General features: G+C 34.1%; 5 protein-coding genes and 1 pseudogene across 6 annotated transcripts, besides 3 other annotated features; 3 read left to right on the top strand and 3 right to left on the bottom strand.

Moving 5' to 3' along the window:
- Positions 1–517: 517 nt before the first annotated feature.
- TVAGG3_0327410 (uncharacterized protein) lies at positions 518–3850 on the bottom strand (the record flags this gene model as incomplete). The annotated part of the gene is made up of 1 exon (XM_001301542.2): positions 797–3844. One exon carries the CDS (start codon positions 3842–3844, stop codon positions 797–799), a length of 3048 nt encoding a protein of 1015 aa, XP_001301543.1.
- A 424-nt stretch (positions 3851–4274) lies between these two features.
- Positions 4275–5664, bottom strand: TVAGG3_0327400 (uncharacterized protein; the record flags this gene model as incomplete). Its single annotated transcript, XM_001301543.1, has 1 exon — positions 4409–5584. The coding sequence occupies one exon, from the start codon at positions 5582–5584 to the stop codon at positions 4409–4411; it is 1176 nt and encodes a 391-aa protein (XP_001301544.1).
- A 2565-nt stretch (positions 5665–8229) lies between these two features.
- Positions 8230–8330: a terminal%2Cinverted (terminal inverted repeat of Maverick-3 transposon ID:TVAGG3_0327250).
- Positions 8230–18022: part of a mobile genetic element that runs on past the window's edge.
- Positions 8712–10306: a mobile genetic element.
- On the top strand, positions 11051–11413 carry TVAGG3_0327380 (uncharacterized protein; the record flags this gene model as incomplete). Its single annotated transcript, XM_051230320.1, has 1 exon — positions 11051–11413. One exon carries the CDS (start codon positions 11051–11053, stop codon positions 11411–11413), a length of 363 nt encoding a protein of 120 aa, XP_051100050.1.
- On the top strand, positions 11432–11674 carry TVAGG3_0327370 (serine threonine-protein phosphatase family; the record flags this gene model as incomplete). The annotated part of the gene is made up of 1 exon (XM_051230319.1): positions 11432–11674. One exon carries the CDS (start codon positions 11432–11434, stop codon positions 11672–11674), a length of 243 nt encoding a protein of 80 aa, XP_051100049.1.
- TVAGG3_0327360 (uncharacterized protein) lies at positions 11679–12002 on the bottom strand (the record flags this gene model as incomplete). The annotated part of the gene is made up of 1 exon (XM_051230318.1): positions 11679–12002. One exon carries the CDS (start codon positions 12000–12002, stop codon positions 11679–11681), a length of 324 nt encoding a protein of 107 aa, XP_051100048.1.
- On the top strand, positions 16455–17040 carry TVAGG3_0327350 (annotated as a pseudogene). The gene has a single exon. A coding segment is annotated over exon 1 (586 nt).

The raw sequence follows: 18022 nt of genomic DNA, 5'->3' as shown, positions 1-18022 counted from the left end.
CAGTTTCGGAGTGAAAACTTCACCAATACATTTACACATGTTTGATGAACAACTCTTTTCATAGTAAAACATTGTGAAAACGTTGATATTAATGGAAAAAAAGTCTTAACAACTTTTTTCATTAAAACTTATTTAAATTTTGTCACTTTCCAAAAATTTTAAAATTAATGGAAATTTTTGTACAATTTCGTCAATGGTTAAAACTGATCCAGTGATTTATGATTTACAAATTAACATATTCGGTTCTTGGGGAAGTATGGAAGGATTTCAGGCAAAAAAACGAGAAACCATAGGTACTTTGAAATCAAAATTTACAGTATTTGGTTTTGCGACTGATATAATGTTAGTTACATTTAATAACCAGATACTTCAAAGCCACAGAACGTTAGGATCTTACAACATTCGGGATGGAGACACGCTTTGCCTTGAGTAATATTGATTTCTTAAAAATTTTTGATTCTAATAATAATCATTAATATTATTTCTTCAGAAAACTAAACAAAATATGATGCTATTATTTATATTAAACCTGCAATTCTATATAGATTTAAAGAAATGAAAATGGAGAAACTTCAATTCAGCGTGCCCTAACTAACTAAAAAAATTGAATAATGCGATCTAATATTAAACACTATTATAAAAGATGTGAATAAAAAAACTTCTCTCCAGTGAACATCAAACTAATATACGATAAAATTGCAATCTCATAAGGAAGAACTCCTCTTAAATTATCACCAGATTAAAAGAAAATCGCATTAATAGTACAATAAATTATTTTTTTTTAATATTTAATGAATTAATGAACATCTCTACGAACACCAGTAACAAGTATAGCATTTTGCCTTGCCTCTTCTTCAGAAGCAGGGTTAGGATTAACGAACAAATCGTCGATGACGGTCTGAGTCAATGAAACTAACATCAACTTCATTTCCTCTTTCTCTATTGAGTCTTCTTCTGTCATCTCGTAGTTCGTGAACTCTTCGTTCAGCTCCTCCCACGTGTGCAGGAACGCCACGACACCTCCGCAGTGAGCTCTCGTGAACGTGAATGGCCTCTTCAGACCTTCAATGTCGACTTTGATCACAACTCCGTCGTCGTTGTCATCTGACATTCCGATGGTCGAAACAAAGTCGATTCCGTTCGAGAGATCTACGCCTCCATCGATCAATGGCTCGAGGATTGTGTAGAAGCGGTCATCTGACTCGCAGGAAATCACGAAATTCGAGTTTCGGAGCGAGAATTTCCAATATTCTTCGACAGTGAAAACTTTGTTCGATTTCGTGAATTTCGTGTCATCGTTGATGTCAAATGACGCGTAATCGAAGTTGTCGATGATGAACAAGACATCGCTGAAGCCGGCGGCTGTTGCAAACATTCTTGGCAACATAAAAACAGTTGTCAAAAATTGTGTCAAAGCGGTTTCATCGTTGAAAATCATCCAAACTGTTTTTGCGATCTTGCAGAGTGCCTGGGCGAACAATGGCTGGTCCTGATACAATTTGGAGGAAATTGGAATGGATGGAAAACTTTTGGCGGTTTTGACAACATTTGTAAAGAGTTTTCTGATCTGTGGAATGTATTCAGTGACAAGAGGTCTTTGGGCGGCCAAATAGTCGATGCAGAGGTCAATAATTGTTGTATAAAGGCCTTCGAATGTTGAGCAGAAGCCTCTGATGGCTAAAACATTAACGGCAAAAACAAATGTCTTCTTGTACATGTTTGTAGCAACTAAATCGCAAAGCAATGATTCAGCGTATATAGAAAGGAATGTAGATTTACCGGAATGGCGTGGTCCGACGATCGCTGTCTTAATTTGATAAGATGATCCGCCAGGAATAGCAAATCTATGCTTAGCGATATTCTTGATCGCATGTGTCTTCAATAATTCGATCATTGAGATATGCGAATCTACAGGGAGCTGTTGTCTGACAAGATTCATGTTTAATCTGAACCAGTTCTCTTCTTGGAGACATTCTAAGAATGGAGTGGTCTTGATGAAGTTCCTATCACGGGCCTTCATCGCCTTCAACGCTTTGACAAATGGCTGCGGAATTTCTTCGATATTTAACATTTCTTTTAATAACATCTCGAGACTCGATGTACGAGAACCATTTTCCTCGAAAATAAATTGGTCGTTCATTTCGTCCATCTCGAGGATCTCTTGGGAACGAGCTAAAGCTGCTTCGTCTGAATCTGTATTTCCTTTGGCAGCTGGCTTCTTCTCTGCTTCGAATTCGAACTGATCTTCTTCCTCATCAATGATGTTGACCTTGGATGAGCGTTTTTGAGACTGATTTAAGTATTGATCTTTTGAATTTGGAGTTCTGTCGAATTTATTACGGGATGATGGGATTGATTCGAAGCCATCATCGTTGGAGTCTTTGTTGGTCGCAGAACTTGAGCGTTTGCTTGGAGATTTTCTTCTATTATGAGATTTGCCTGGAGAATTGATTCCTCTTTCACGGGCAACCATTAATTCGTCTTCCTCATCATTCTGTGGGGCTTCGTAAGCATCTGTCATGGCTCGTTTTGGAGATCCGCGACGATTTGTTTTATTTGTTGGACTTCTTGAAGATTTTTCTCTTGGATTAAGGATTTCATCCTCATCTTCGTCGTAAACAACGTTGGCTGTTGAATAAGCTCTTTGTTTCGGAGGCTTATTTTGAGATGTTTGTTTTCCTGGCCTTTGAGAGGCTTCTGAGCCACGTCCCTTCTTTGGAGATTGTCCGGCCGACATCTTTGACCTCGTTGGGGTGTTTGAATTCTTTGATCCTGATGAAACTTTTGATTTCTGACTTGGCTGGGACTGTCCGCGCTTGGGACTTACGTAATCGTAATATTCGTCGTCATAATAGTCATCATCATAGTAATCGTCGTCGTAATAATCATCATCGTAGTAATCTTGAGGATCCAATGTAGAACTCTGGCGAGAACTTGCTTGAGAATTCTTTTGAAGGCGAGGTGCATCTGTTTGACGACGTGGTTTGTCTGAAAATTTTGGTTTCTTAGTTGAAATAAGAGCTGTAGTATCGCTAGCTCTTTTCTGAGCTGATGGTATATTGCTTTTCTGCTTAGAAGCTGCATTCTTCTTTCTTAGCTGGTCTGGAGTAATTAATTGTTGACGTTTTCCTGATGATTTCGTTGATTTGCCTGCTTGCTGTGATTTGATTGGAGAATTATAGTCATCGTCGTAATAGTAGTCATCATATTCGTCTTCAAGAACAGAAGGCTTATTCTGGCTTTCACTTGCAGTAGATTCTCTTTTTGCATTAGAAGCTCTTGATGCTTTGGTCAGTCTTCTTTCTTCTGCTTTCTTATTTGTGAATTTCTTAAGGAATTGTTGTTGTCTTTCTTGATTTGCTTTTTCTGCTAATTTCTGCTGTCTTTCCTTTTCGGCTTTCTCTTCATTAGCTCTCTGTTCTTCTTCGCGACGAATTTGCTCTTCTTGTTGTTGGCGATATTCAGGAGTAAATTCAGTTCCGGAGCCAAATAGAAGATTGTATGAAGTTGTAGCTCTGATCTTTCCAGGGCTTTGTGGGTTTTCTGATTTGGCTGGAGAATTAGCAACAGCTGTGTTATCTTGTGTTTCTGAAAAATCAGGAGAAATTGAAGTTACGTAATAAGTTGCACTCGGAATAATTTGAGAAATTTCTTGTACAAGCTCACCAGATTCCGTATAAATGGCTTTTACTTCACCATAATTCTTGAATAATCTGCAAGCAACTTTAAGCAAGCTTTGTATTGTTGCCGTCATGAGTGCTTTTTTAGGAGGTACATCACGTCTATTTTTTGGTCGTAAAAAAACGAATGGAGTCGAAAGAGTTGACCCAACTTCAGACGACATCTTTTACTAAACGATTATATTTTATATGGGATGTATGAGAGACATTGTGATATTCTAAAGAGAACATTACAGTGAAGAAATAAGTTGATTTCATACTGGAAATATAATATGAAAACTCGAAATTTCTATTTTTCGATAATCATTACATTTAAATCATATGATATATCGCTATTTCAGTAGTATATATTTTATTAACATATTATTTACTACTGATACATTCATGCCATACCTAATAATCATCAAAATATATTTATTAAAAAAATTAATAAAGGGAAACTGATATAAATTATAATATTTTCTTTGTATTCTCCTTAATTCAATGATGTATTCTGCTTGTTTTTATGTTATATCAGCATTTGAAAAATTTCTTCCAAAAATCACAAAGGTAAATCATGATGAGAACATATAAAATAATATTGTTTGCCTAAAAGAAAGAATGAATTTAATAAGAGAATCATTAAAATTAGTGATAATGCGAGTAGAATATATTTTATGGCAAAAAATATCATTTCATAACATATCTATTTAATAAAAACAAACAAAATACAAACAAATACATCAATATCAATCATCGTCTTTTGCTAAAGGTATATCTCCTTGGTCTGAATTTTCATTTTCTTGCTGAAGTTGGTTCTTTTCTTGGCTTTCTGGAATGGAAGCTGTTTCATCCTTAATTGTAGATGAAGCAGGAACATTCTTATTCTTTTCTTCCTCCTTTTCTTCAGGAGTATCTTCAGAATAAGTCGAATAATAATAATCCTGATCGTCTTCATCATCATCGGCCACTGCAGAACCGATAGCCTTGGTCGCTGCCTTTCCTAATACCTTCTTTCCGACCCAAACACCTACAGCAACTAAAATTGAGCCGCCGACGGTTCCGCCACCGATTGCAGCGGTCTTGGCAGCATCGGATATTCTGTTGTCTGTCTCTGGTGTATATGCGGCCTCACAAATGTAAGAAGATAAGAAAGTGAACTGCTGAGTAGTACTTAATGAAACAACATTAACTGTATCCCTGCATTCGACGTATCCGCGGTCGACATAACAGTCGACCATGCGGAATAGGTAGGTCGCTAAGGGCTTTCTGTAGTAATATGTAACATAATCAGCAACATTATTAAAGAAGCATGTGTTCGAAAGGAGAATTTCAACCGTGCTCTGGCAGCAGTAGATGGCGGTAACTGAAGTAGCGACTTCCATTGAATTGTTGGCAAAATTGCAATAAGACATATCTGTGTAATTAAGGATTATAAGATAGACCTGAGGGACGATCGCGCAGACCGCGGATTCGAAGTTTGTATAGGATATTGAGCCATATCCAACAGAGCCGGCAGCCATGCAGCTGCATTTTGAAAAATTAACGCTTTTGACATTTATTGATGAAGCTCTAAATGCGATTGTTGATATCGAAGGGTAATTTGTTGGAGTGCATTCGATAAATGTAACAAAATTTGTTGTGACATTTCGGGTTATATCGACGAAAAATGCTGCGCCTGTATACACTTCCGACATTGATGAGCTCTTGCAACAGCAGGAACGTGCTGCCGCGAAGCTTCCGTTTGCTCTGAAAAATGCAATTCCACCTGCATAATTTCGCTTGCAGTTATAGAAAAAGGAATCTTCGATAAGAAGATCGGCTGCAGCATTTGCATTGTTGATAACAATAACGCCCTCGTTAAAATTGACGGCAATACCGGCGTTTATATAGTAACTTGCTTCATTAGTTGTTTCGGGAACCATATAGCCTGTGTAAGTGGTATTGGGAGAACCTGAAAAATAGGTTTCCCATGTTGATTTAGATAAACTGATGTAGAAAAAAGGTAGCATAGAGAAATTTTAGGATCTCACTCAATTTTTCAAAAGATTACAAAACATCGATAACGTGCTTTCTATAAAAATCAAATATCTTCTAGCATTCGCTATGTAGATCTTATTTTAAATGTATTTCCCGAGAAATGGGCTAAGGATATATGTCAACGTGCTTTCTTAGAAATTAATAATCTAAATTTTTGATTCAAAATATGAATTAGTGATAAGAGAGGATTAAAGAAAATAAGTTGTCAAATAATTAACTGTTACAGTCTCAAAATTTACAATCAGATTGTTCATTGCATGTTATGATCATATGACTGATCGTACGTATGTAAATCTTAAAATCGGCAACAAATCTTTCCTGAAAATCAGAAAATGTCACTCGATAGTTGATTCATATTTTGTCAACATTATATAAGGGTTTCGTTTTGCGAAAAAAACGTACAATACGCAATTTCGCTAAAAAACATTTAGCTAGCAATTTCGACCTTTGACTCCACTCAAGACGTCACTTTTTTAATTTTGCGGTATCATATTTTTGGAAAATCTTTATGAATATTATATAAAAAGTCTCTTTAATATCTATATTTCATATTTTTATCGATTTTTAAAGTTTTTGCGAAAAGTATTCAATTATTTTTGCTATTTGGTCGGGTAAATGTCAGATTTGCGACATTTTCTGATATGATATTCAGATTCTACGTCGATAATAATGCTTATAGAACCCTCTTGCTATTGTGTCAAAATTGCGAAACCGATAGCAAAAATATCTCGCAATATCAAAATTGAGATATTGAGTGAATTATGCATTACAGAGATTAAAAATCTGATTTGTGAAAACATCTCATCAGTTTCTAGCTAATTCAAAAATCTTTACTATCTTATTCGATTAAAATGAAAAGGGAATAGTTTCATTATGCTTTAAATGACAGCCCTATAATATAATCATAGTTTTCGCTCAATATGCAGCATTTTTTTTTCGAAATCTATGGTCAATGTCCTAAATACTGATTGCTTTGCATTCATATCTTTTACATTTTCTATACCCACATCACTATTCATTGCTATTCCTATCTTTTTCATTTTTGTTTGTTTCTCATAATTTCTCAAAAAACACGATAACTTGATATTTGTAAATATCATACTTTATAACGTAAATAAGAACTTGACCTATTAAGAAAAGCAGTAATGAAAAAAAAATCTGAAATTCATAAAAATTACAAGTTTCTGATGACAATTAGCTTAATTAAACCAGGTACAAGATTATATAATTGTATTTTCTATCCAATTATCCATATAATATCTTATCCAGAAAAAATAACTTGATCAATACCAAATGATTTTTTAACTAGTAAATAAAGTATTTTCTTTACACACACATTGTATATCATAGTTTTTTTTTGGTTTCGCAAAACATCCAAAAACAAATATGCTATAAAAGTGACAATTTTAGCAAAACGAAACCCTTACATTATATTTAGAGTTTCCTAATCGTATAATATTATATACCATGCACATCCGAAAATCGATATGTTTCACAAAAAATGGAAGGATGTGATACAATATCTTGTCTTTAATCATAATATATCACACATTATGTATTTATAATTAAGTATTCCGTCTGGTTACATGCTTATATTGAATAAAAACAAAGGAGAACAGATGAAATCCAACTCTTATGCAACAATAATGCAAATATTTTTAAGTCTACTCTTTCGCTCTGACTCTAAAGCTTGCCCTAAATACATGATTATTGTAAGAACGTTTCATATTGAAGTAAAAAAAAATCGAAATTATCATAAAACAAAATTAGGATGAATCATTGAGAAAAATTAATAACCTTTAAAATAGGACACGTTCCAGCATTAATATCTCCGGTTGATTTTTTAAATTTAGATCTTTTAATAAATAAGAATAATGGTGGTAATTAAAAGAGAATCTGCCTTAACTTTTGTTTTTCTTGATATATCCAAGCTGTGTCAATATATATTATTGATAATTTTATATTCAAAAGTATAATAATTCATATATTTAAAGTTTATAAGCAGGTTTTATTGTTCTATTTTTAAAACAGACTTATTTTATTAATTTATTTTTTCCAAAAAATATTCAAATTTTCATTTTTGCATCTTTCTACAACAAATTTTCACTATATTTTTAGAAAATTAACCTTTTAACAGATGGAAAGATAGCTAAAAATATTAGGATAATAAACAGTACTTGAAGAATATAGGAGTTTGGGAAATCTATGGCAGTCCCAACGGGAACCGCGGTAATTTACCGAGGTTTCCGCACACCGGTTCCTTTTTTTTAGGAATTTTTTAGATTAAAAAATATGCTTTGTAAATCATTTTTTGTAAATCGGCAAAAATTTGGAAATAGGGATGCGTTAAACACGCCATTTGACCGGGCGTACATTTTTTTTGTTCGCCCAAAAATTTCGCCATTTGAGAAATTCAAAAATTAAAAATAAAATTTTAATCTTGATTTTTTTATTTTCGTGATTTTTTTGAAACTTACATAAGCGATGAAATACTTTTTTTAAGTAATCGTTTATTATATATAAATATATCAAAAAAAAAAAAAAAAAAAAAAAAAAAGGAAGTGGGGCTTCCAGGCACTTCGTGCCTTCTAGCCCTGATGTTGATGTTTAGTATAAATGAAGTTTTTATTCGGAGGACTCTTCTTCTTCCTCCATTGCTTCTGGGAAGAAGCCTTCTTCTGGGTCGAAAACATTATATAATGTGTCGCTTTTCACAAATTATATATGTTTTCATGTTTTGTCACTTTTCTGTCACTTTTCAGGGAAAAACATTTTTATTATTATATATAAATGAATTTTACAAAACCTCCGTTACCGTTCTTTGGAAATAAGAGTAAATGTAAAGATATTATATTGAGAGAACTTAAGAAACTACCGAATGGTCTAACATTTGTAGATTTGTTCGGTGGAAGTTTCTATATATCCCATTTGTGCCATATAATATTTCCAGACTCAAAGATTATATGCAATGACTTCGACAACTATATGGACCGTCTCAAACATATTCCAGACTATAGATCCGTATTTTTCCCAAGTGAGCGGGGTATCTCCAATCCCAGCCCTATCGTCCTCCCAGTGTCAGTTTTCAATATAAAATCCAAATTTTTTTTGAAAATAAAAATTTCGAGAAATTTTTCTGATTTTTTTCTTTGATTTCAATAATTCAAAATAAATTTGGGAGTAAAAAGACACTATTTAATGAAATTCATATGAGTGAATGTGGATAAATACTCTCAAAACATACAATTTATCTATTTTTCTTTATATTATCAACTAATTAGTGATAATTTTTTTGAATCAGATTTTTTTTCATTAAAAACATAATATATAACACAACAATGATGCACACATACGTATCTACACATCAAAATATAAAGCTTGTTTTGGTCTGGGCATCCCAACCCAAAATTCTTAAAAAATTGAATAAAATTGAATACTTGGGGCTGGGATACCCATCCCAAAACCGAATTGAATTTTTTGAATTAAAGAATATATTTATGTATTTATAATATACATGTGATGTCTATAAAAAATACTAAATTCTAAAAAAAAATTCAATTTATTCAAAACGTATACTAAGTGATCACTTCATTAGTAGGATCAGCAATCCTACTAAATGGTGAGAACGCCACTAACTAAAAAGGGAGTCCTTGGAGCTCTTGATCTCTTGTCAGTAGAGTTCATAATGAGGCATGGCATCTACTGATTAGAGATCAGAGCAATCCTACCTTACCTTCAGGAGCTACAAAGCTCCTAATCGTCACGAGAGGGAGCCTTGGAGCTCCTGAAGCTCATCAGCAGAGGCTATTTACCATTTGGGCCTCTTCTGATGAAAGATGCGAAACACGTCTACGAACCAGGAGCTTCAAAGCTTCTAATCCTTACTAAAGGGAGCTTTGGAGCTCCTGAGTCTCCATCAACAGAGTCCCAGATGGTAAATGTCCTTTTCTGATGAAAGATGCGAAACACATCTCCGAACCAGGAGCTCCAAAGCTCCTAATCCTTACGAAAGGGAGCTTTGGAGCTCCTGAAACTCCTTTTACTATAAAATAGGACAGTTTTCTTCTGAGGTTCTCATCAAATCTAAGACTTCAGAAGAAAGCTGTCATATCAATGTATACTTACACTCTCATGGACTACAAGTGTACAATTTTAAGGCAGAGATTATCCGAGGCCTCTCATCAAATGAGGGACCTCGGATAATCTCTACCTTAAGTAGTCAAATAACTTTTCTCACTATTTAGGAACAAAAGAACAAGAGTTGGAGTACTTTAAGGCAAGATTCTTCCGAAATCTCTCATCGAATGAGAGACTTCGGAAGGACCTTGCCAAATCCTTGAACGCCAATATCCTTGGAACTGAGCTAGAACCAGGGAGAAGTAGCATACTATAGAGCACGATGGTAATCTCGGAAATGCTTATATCGCCCCAAGCACAATATTTAAGAAGTCTAACTCATATATACAAGAAGTCAGGCTGAATAGATATTGTGCATATGGTTTGCAGAACTCTCATGATATTTAAAATTCATGTTATCCCAAAAAGGTGACACTTTGGGTGTATCGTCCATCCCAGGGATGCAAAAATCAGATCACCTTGGATCTATATTCCAGACACAAACAAAATATTGAAAGAGTTAAAAGAAAAGATACCTATAGGTAAGATGGAACGTATACCATTAGATAAGAAAAATATTGTGAGAGAGGTTTTGAAAAAAGCAGAATATATAGACTGGGATAGTATATCTGCTAGACTATTATATAGTGGTGCTATAAGAGTTCATGACATTGAAACACTTATGTCAAAAGTTTTATATCTTAACTATACAAATGTTTTCAAAGAGGACATAGAAAAATATATTGAGGGTATAGAGTTTGTGAGATGTCATTGGACAGATTTGTATGAAAAATATAAAGACAAGGAAAATGTTTTCTTTATAGTGGACCCGCCGTTCTATAACACATGGGATTTTCAATACCAAGTAGACTGGACTTTGAGAGACTCTTTAGAAACTTTAGACGTTTTACATAACCATCCATGCTTTTACTTTACATCCGATAAAAGTGGTTTGGAAACCGTTATGAGATGGTTAGAGGACATACATGACTATGAGTTTATATATGACAAGATAGAATATGAGAGAGGTCCTATAAACTGGAGAAAGTGTCACAATAAAGAAATTTTATTAGTAAGTAAATGTGGTTTGAAATAGGACTACTTGTTTTAGGTTTTTTCCATTGTGTCATTTATTTATTTGACGTGGCAGAAAAGTACAGAGAATATGAAGATGAACCAATGCCTGCAAATGTTCAGTATATGTACTCGTAAGAGATATTTTTATCTAATATTAAATGGACGCACAGAACTTAGCGAATGCACAGCAACCTGGACAACCAAACCCAGAGAATATTCCAAATGAAGTTAGAATACAAACTGCAATGGCAAACTATGGTCAAGTGCCAACAGATGTACAAATGCAAACTGCCATGTCAAATGACGCTGCGTTAGGTTTGCCACCATGGTATGCAAATATGAGATGGAAAGAGTTTTATACAAACCCTGAAGTGGGATATAAACAACTTTATGCAGATGACGCGAACACAGGAGTTGACCCAGAATATGTTTTCTACCAGAGGAGAAACAGAATGTATGAGCTCCAGTTAAAGAATGCTATGGAACTCAACAGGAAACGTAAGAGACTAGGCGGACATTAGATTTTTACATATAGTAAAATGGGTTTCTTCAGTAGTATTGGAAACTTCTTTCGAAATGTTGGAAGAGGTATATGGAATGGAATAAAAACCGTAGGAAGAGGAATTTGGAACGGTGTCAAAAATATTGGTAAAAGAGTAGGTCAGTTTGTTGGTATTATACCTAAAGACCCTGAACCAGAAGAACAAGCTCCTGTTATACAACAGCCTGAACCTGCACCACAGTCTAGTTGGCAACCAAATCCAACACCTCAACCGTATTAAAAAATTATATTTTTACCGTTCGATAGTAGTTATATATGAAACTAAGTTCTAAGTAAAACGCATGGTATAATGGAATTATTCTTTTTCTTCCATCTGTAGTAAACCATACTTGAAAGTCTGAAATACTTCCACTTGGTGGTTCGTATAACTTTGTAGGTTTTTCGTAAAAGTCATTTGCCAAGCATAAGAAAGAGTTTTGGGCGCCAGAAAATGAAGCATGAACAATAATAGCAGCTGGGTCGAAAACATCTTTAAATAAATATGGTTCATCTCTTGCATATCGACTGTAAATATTTGCTAAAGGAAGTTCGACTTTCTGATTTAACATTCTTTGCAAATAATACCATGACATTGCAGTGAATTCTGTATATATTTGTTCGTCTTTCTTTGGATTGTCTTCGTAGATTTGAAATGACACTTGTGAATTTTGTTTGTCATATACAATTCTCACATAAAGTGTGCTCTCGGTATTTGCATATTCATCAGCATATTTTGCATAACATGAATTTATTTTATCTTCTATATTTTTTAACGCAGTCTGTAGAGAAGATGAAAGGTCAACTTGTATTAGCTCAATTTCTTCCCACATTTTTCGTTTCCCTTCAGATATATAATCTATATGAAACCTTACAATAAATGGAAAACTTTTATCTTCTACAGACACAAACTTCATTCTACGAAAGCCAATAGCTTTTGTGACAGATGGGTCTCTTAACCATCTTAATGGGTAGTCAAAACGATAGCCTTCATGCTTTACGGTCTCTGTCTCAAACTTTTGACCGACATTAGTAAAAAGTTCATCTAATGGTTTAGTTGTAGCAACTCTTGAATTTTCTTTTTCTATTGGAAGCATATTTTATCTAGAATAAAAATGTCAAATGAAAACAGCGTCTATGAGAGAAATACAACACAACCGACAACTCATTATACAAGCTCTAAATAAGAACACAACAAACTTTTCAAACTATTCTAAGATATCTGAGTCATTGAAAGAAGGAAACTTAAAACTGACATTAAACCCAATGACAGATGAGTTTTCTGTTTCAAGACAATAAGAACCATACTGTCTGTATAAATCCAACAAAAGGAACTTTAAACGAGAAACCTATATCTGAACTTCTTTTGAAGCAGATATTGACAACAAAGCTGACAAAGAAATATGTCATTGAAAAAGTTCAAGAAGAACATGACAGAGCAGATGCAACATAATGCAACGAAAGAACATACTCATCCTGAACTAGCAGACAAAACATATGTTGACAATAAAATGTCAAGTGAAGTGACAGAGCTGAAAACGAATATTCTAAAAAGACTCATACACATTCTATATCTGCAAATAACAGACTTACAAGAAACCTTAAACAGTAAAAGTGGCCGTTGGACATACACATACCATTGCAAATATTACAAACTTACAAGAAACCTTAAACAGTAAAAGTGCGTTGGACATACACATACCATTGCAAATATTACAAACTTACAAGAAACCTTAAACAGTAAAAGTGACGTTGGACATACACATACATCTCTGAAATAACAGACTTAAACGTTAGCCTTGAAAAGAAAGCAGATAAAACATATGTCAATGAAATATACCAAAGTTTGATAGGAACAACAAAAAATATTGAAACTATTGTTGGTGACTTTTCTGTCAATGAAGAAAACAAATATTTTAGATGGGAGTTTGTACACTCTTAAAAAATGGTATAACGGTATAAACTCATTCCGAAAAATAACAATGAAATGTATGTAGGCTATATAAAGAATAATGGTACACAAGTTAAAGTTCCATTAGACAACAACTGCTACTTAAACTTATATGGAGACGAACAAAAGAAATATTTAAGAGTTTATGAAATGGCAGATATGACATTACCTAACCCAGCTCCAGCACCATATTATTATGACTATGGTGTTGACGCACGTGTAGACCCAAAAAAGCAAACATTATATTTAGATATTATAGATATAAAAGATATAATGCAATAGAAAAAACGAGAATAGTATATTATTATGAGATGACAAAAATAAATATTATAGTCAAGATTTTACATACCCGAAAACATAAGATTATATTATAAAAAATATTCTGACACAAAACCAGAAAAGAAACCAGAAATAGTTACACTATATTTTAAGTTCAAAGAGACAATCCTATAATTATCTCATATGTTTGATTTAATGAACCCAGTAGGTTCTATTTATACATCTATGGAAGCAAGAGGTCCTCAAGTAATGTTTGGTGTTGGTGCATGGGAACAAATAGTTGACAGGTTTTTGTATTGTGCAAACTCTTCAAAGGAAACAGGAGGAAGTAAAACGATTTCAGGTGAAAATTTACCTGCGCACAGTCACTACATAGATTTAAGTACATCTCAAGCAGGTTGGCATAAGCATAAATTTTGGGATTGGTCAGCAATGAAAAAAGGTAAAGGATATGATGTTAAAGACGACGTTCAGTTTGCTATAAATTGTTTCTGGGGTGACACTCAGGGAGATGGAAACCATACACATCGCGTTTCGGGATATACGCAAACAACGGGACAAAGTAAAGACTACATGCCACCTTACATGACAGTTTACGCATGGTATAGAATTGCTTAGTCGTCATTTTCAACTTCTTTAGCATATTCGTCAGGAGTTGTCTTATATTTGTTAGGAACTGTCTTTGAAAGTATACCACCTTGAACTTTGACAAGTTTGAAACGAGGTCTGACAATAGTAGTTTTATCTTCTGCTTGCAGTGTGTACATTTTGCCATGTTTGCCTAAAACTTCATAATATTCTCTTGTATACTTTCTTCTATTTTTACGAACACGAATGTGAGTACCTGTCGGGTTCCCATTGTTGTCATAGTCAATAGTATTTTCATATGGGTCGCGTTTAGGTATTTCTATTTTTACTTTGTCACCTTTCTGAAGTTTGAAGCCCGGCATTCTTTCTTGTTTGTCTCTTTTGACTAAATTATTAAATATATAGTCTTTCTCTAAGTCAGGGTTGTTTTTCATTTCTTCGGGGGAGTGGTTTCCCAAACCTTTTTGTTTACGGCTATTGTAAATATTTAAAACTTGTCTCATCTTTGCCATGGAGAAGTGTCTATATTTGTCGTCATATGACATTTCATTTGCTTCACCACCTTGTGGTTGGTTTAAGTCTCTTAACATTTTTATACAACCGTCAATGACACCAAGAGCAGAATGGTTTTGGTCGACAATGAAATATTGGTTTACATTTTTTGAACGCAGATAGTTTTTTACATCATCTGATTTGAAAGAACTTTCACAGTCAGATGTCAGTTTTGTTGGATGGTATTTGTCAACGAATATTGTCAAAGCAGTTTTCACATCTAAAATATTTTTGGACCATAATGGTATGGCTTCACAGTATCTTGTGTTTTGACCGACAAATATTAGCCAGTATGGTGGTCCATCTTCTCTAACCTCGGAATGTTTTCCAAGATATCCATAAACCAAGCATTTGGTGTTGAACTAAAGATTTTTATCATGAGTGCTTTTTTTTGTCGCTTAGAAACATAGGGGTCCTTGTTTGGATTCGTCATTTTTAACCCTATAAGAAATGGGTTTATTTGGCGCATTAGCAGGAGTTGCATCCAGATTTTTACCCGCAGTGGGACAATAGCCAGAGGTGTATTTGGAGTTGGAAGGAAGATTTTGAGTACATTAGGTATACTTAAAGAGAAAGCACAACCTATTATACAAACTGTACAGAAAGGTTGGGATGTAGCACGAGATGCAGCAAATCTTATTCCAAATCCTGAAAACAAGAGGAAAAGTTCAAGGATGGATGGACAATGTAGGAAGACAAGCAGGAAACTATTATAACAAAGCAAATGACTACTATAACCAAGCAGGACACTATATGGACCAAGGTGAAAGATTCTTTAACAGAGGATATAACCATGCACAACAATGGGTAAACAATAACCAACCTCAACCGCCTCAAACGTGGGGAATGTAAAGTTTTTTACTGAGATGAAATGAACAATACAGCATTGAGACAAATGGGTTCAAGATGGATTTGTCGGCTTCCAGCAGTTACACAACGTGTTTGTCAAGTTCTTCCTATACCTCAGGAAGTTTTAGACCGACTTAAAAAACCTAAACAACCAGTTGAAAACAAACCAAACTAAAATTTTTTACTGAGATGAAATGACCGAAGAAGTTGAAACGGTAGATTTGACACCACAAACAAAAAGTTCAGAACCATTGTCAAAACCTGTCAAAGAACTTACAGATGAAGAGAAAAATTCAATAATAGAAAGTGCCAGGTCTGGAAATACAAACCCTAACTATAAAGTCACTTTTCATAGAAATGGAACGGCTAGTATCTCAAAAAAGAAACAGACTCTCACAAATAAAATATTGAAGTCTGAAGGAGCCGCAGACAACAGATGGAAAAGTTTACTTCACTGACCAACAGTTCATTATAAGAACATCTCATTGACTTAGAGTCGAAATATTCTAAACTTTACAACAAACACAAAAAGTTGAAAGGAAAACAAAAAACAAATGCATATGATATTTATGAAGATGTTGACAACACAACTGTTCCTGCAGGTGAGGTAAAGTCAGAGGAACCGAAAAGTGACGAAAAACGATAGAAGAAGAGAAACCAAAAACTGAAGATAAACCAAAACCAAAGTTTAGTTTGGAAACTAAACCAAGTCAACCTTCATTAGCTGGTATGGGTTGGCGTCAAAGACTTATGGCAGCAGGTGGTTATGTAAAGTAAAGAAAAAAATATTTTTTTTTTATTTGAAATGTACGCTGAGTTTGTTGGAGCAGACCGTTGGGAAAACTTGTTTGTTAGATGAGAAATATGAAATTCACTGTTGTGAGTCATTTGAAGTCAGAAACAAAAAGACAAAAAGAGTTTTAAGCGAATGGGAGCGAAATGACGGATATGCTATTATGAAGATGAGTGGAAAACGCTATCTTAAACATGTTGTCATTGCAACTCATTTTATACTGAATCCTAACAATTTACCTTTTGTAGACCATATAAACCGTATAAGAAACGACAATAGACTTGAAAACTTACGTTGGGTCACTCGTTCTGAAAACAATAAGAACATAGGCAAATTTAGAGATATTGTATTCGAATTTGTCGACGAACTAGAAGATGAAACAATTGAAATTACAGACTATGGCAAGCATACGTTTGAGTTTTACTACTATAGCGAAGAACAAGACTCTTTCTACTTTTATACCGGCGTAAACTATAGGAAATTACAAGTATATTTTACTAAGGCGGGCTATGCTTATGTAAACACTAGAGATACAGATGGAAAACACGTTCAAATACTTCTTAACAAATTCAAGAAGCTATATGGCATACAATTTTAAAACAATATATTTTTACATATATTAAATGCTTCAGGTTGAAAAACAAAGAACAAAAGTAGCAGATACAAAACCGTTAGACTATATCTTTACAAATGCTGGTAGGGACAATATCAGATGAAGAAATTTCATCCCGAGCATACAGGTTTGACTATCCAATTCGTTGGCTTCAAAGTCCTTCAGATGCAAGGCAATAGGATTTAGAAGAGTTTTGTTTTCAAATAGAACTAACGCATTTATGTCGCAGTATATTTTCATGGGCAGTATAAAGGTCATGATGGTCTAATAGACAAATTTGACGAAATGAGAATCTTTACAGTTCGTTCAGACGAAAGTCTTGAGAAAACTCTAAATGACTTTCAAACTCAAATGAACAAATATTATTGGGAATTTCAAGAAAAATACGACTCTTTACTAAATGGAACATACTATCTGAAACTAGAATATGACAAGATGAACTCCACCGTTTCATTTCAAAAGATTGAAATTAACCCTCCAAGAGATACAGAGTTTTTATTTTGGGAAGTAGACAAACGTTCTTGGGCACAATTTCTTCGGTTACTAAACCAGAACGAACCATTACCACCAGATGGTCCATTTCAATTTATACTTCCACCAGCAGATTTGACAGTTTATAGAAACGTTTTGACCCTCAAAATGTTATGTGTCATGCAAGTTTCAGTTCAAGCAACAATAGTTTTCTATGTATTGGTAAGGACTTTTATGACTTTGCTTCTAAATTCTACGAACCACCTAGTAACAGTTTCTCTGACTTTCAAGTTTGGTTCACAACAAATGGTGTGCAACATATTATTCCATTGTACTATGACTTTTATCTCGAATTGTCTTTCATATATAACTACGGAAAAGTGCTGAAAAAGTATTGAAAAATACTTTTAGGTGAAGAGGTTAGATCTAACCTGTTTTCTAACCTCTTTTCTACCCTCTTGAATTTTCATGACTTCTTCGTTCATGTTTTGTCAAG

This window comes from Trichomonas vaginalis, chromosome V, assembly GCF_026262505.1.
Source record: "Trichomonas vaginalis G3 chromosome V, whole genome shotgun sequence".
NCBI classification, from domain to species: Eukaryota; Parabasalia; order Trichomonadida; family Trichomonadidae; genus Trichomonas; species Trichomonas vaginalis.
The sequence above is the reverse complement of the archived record's forward strand: the minus strand, read 5'-3'. Positions and strand labels throughout refer to the sequence as shown.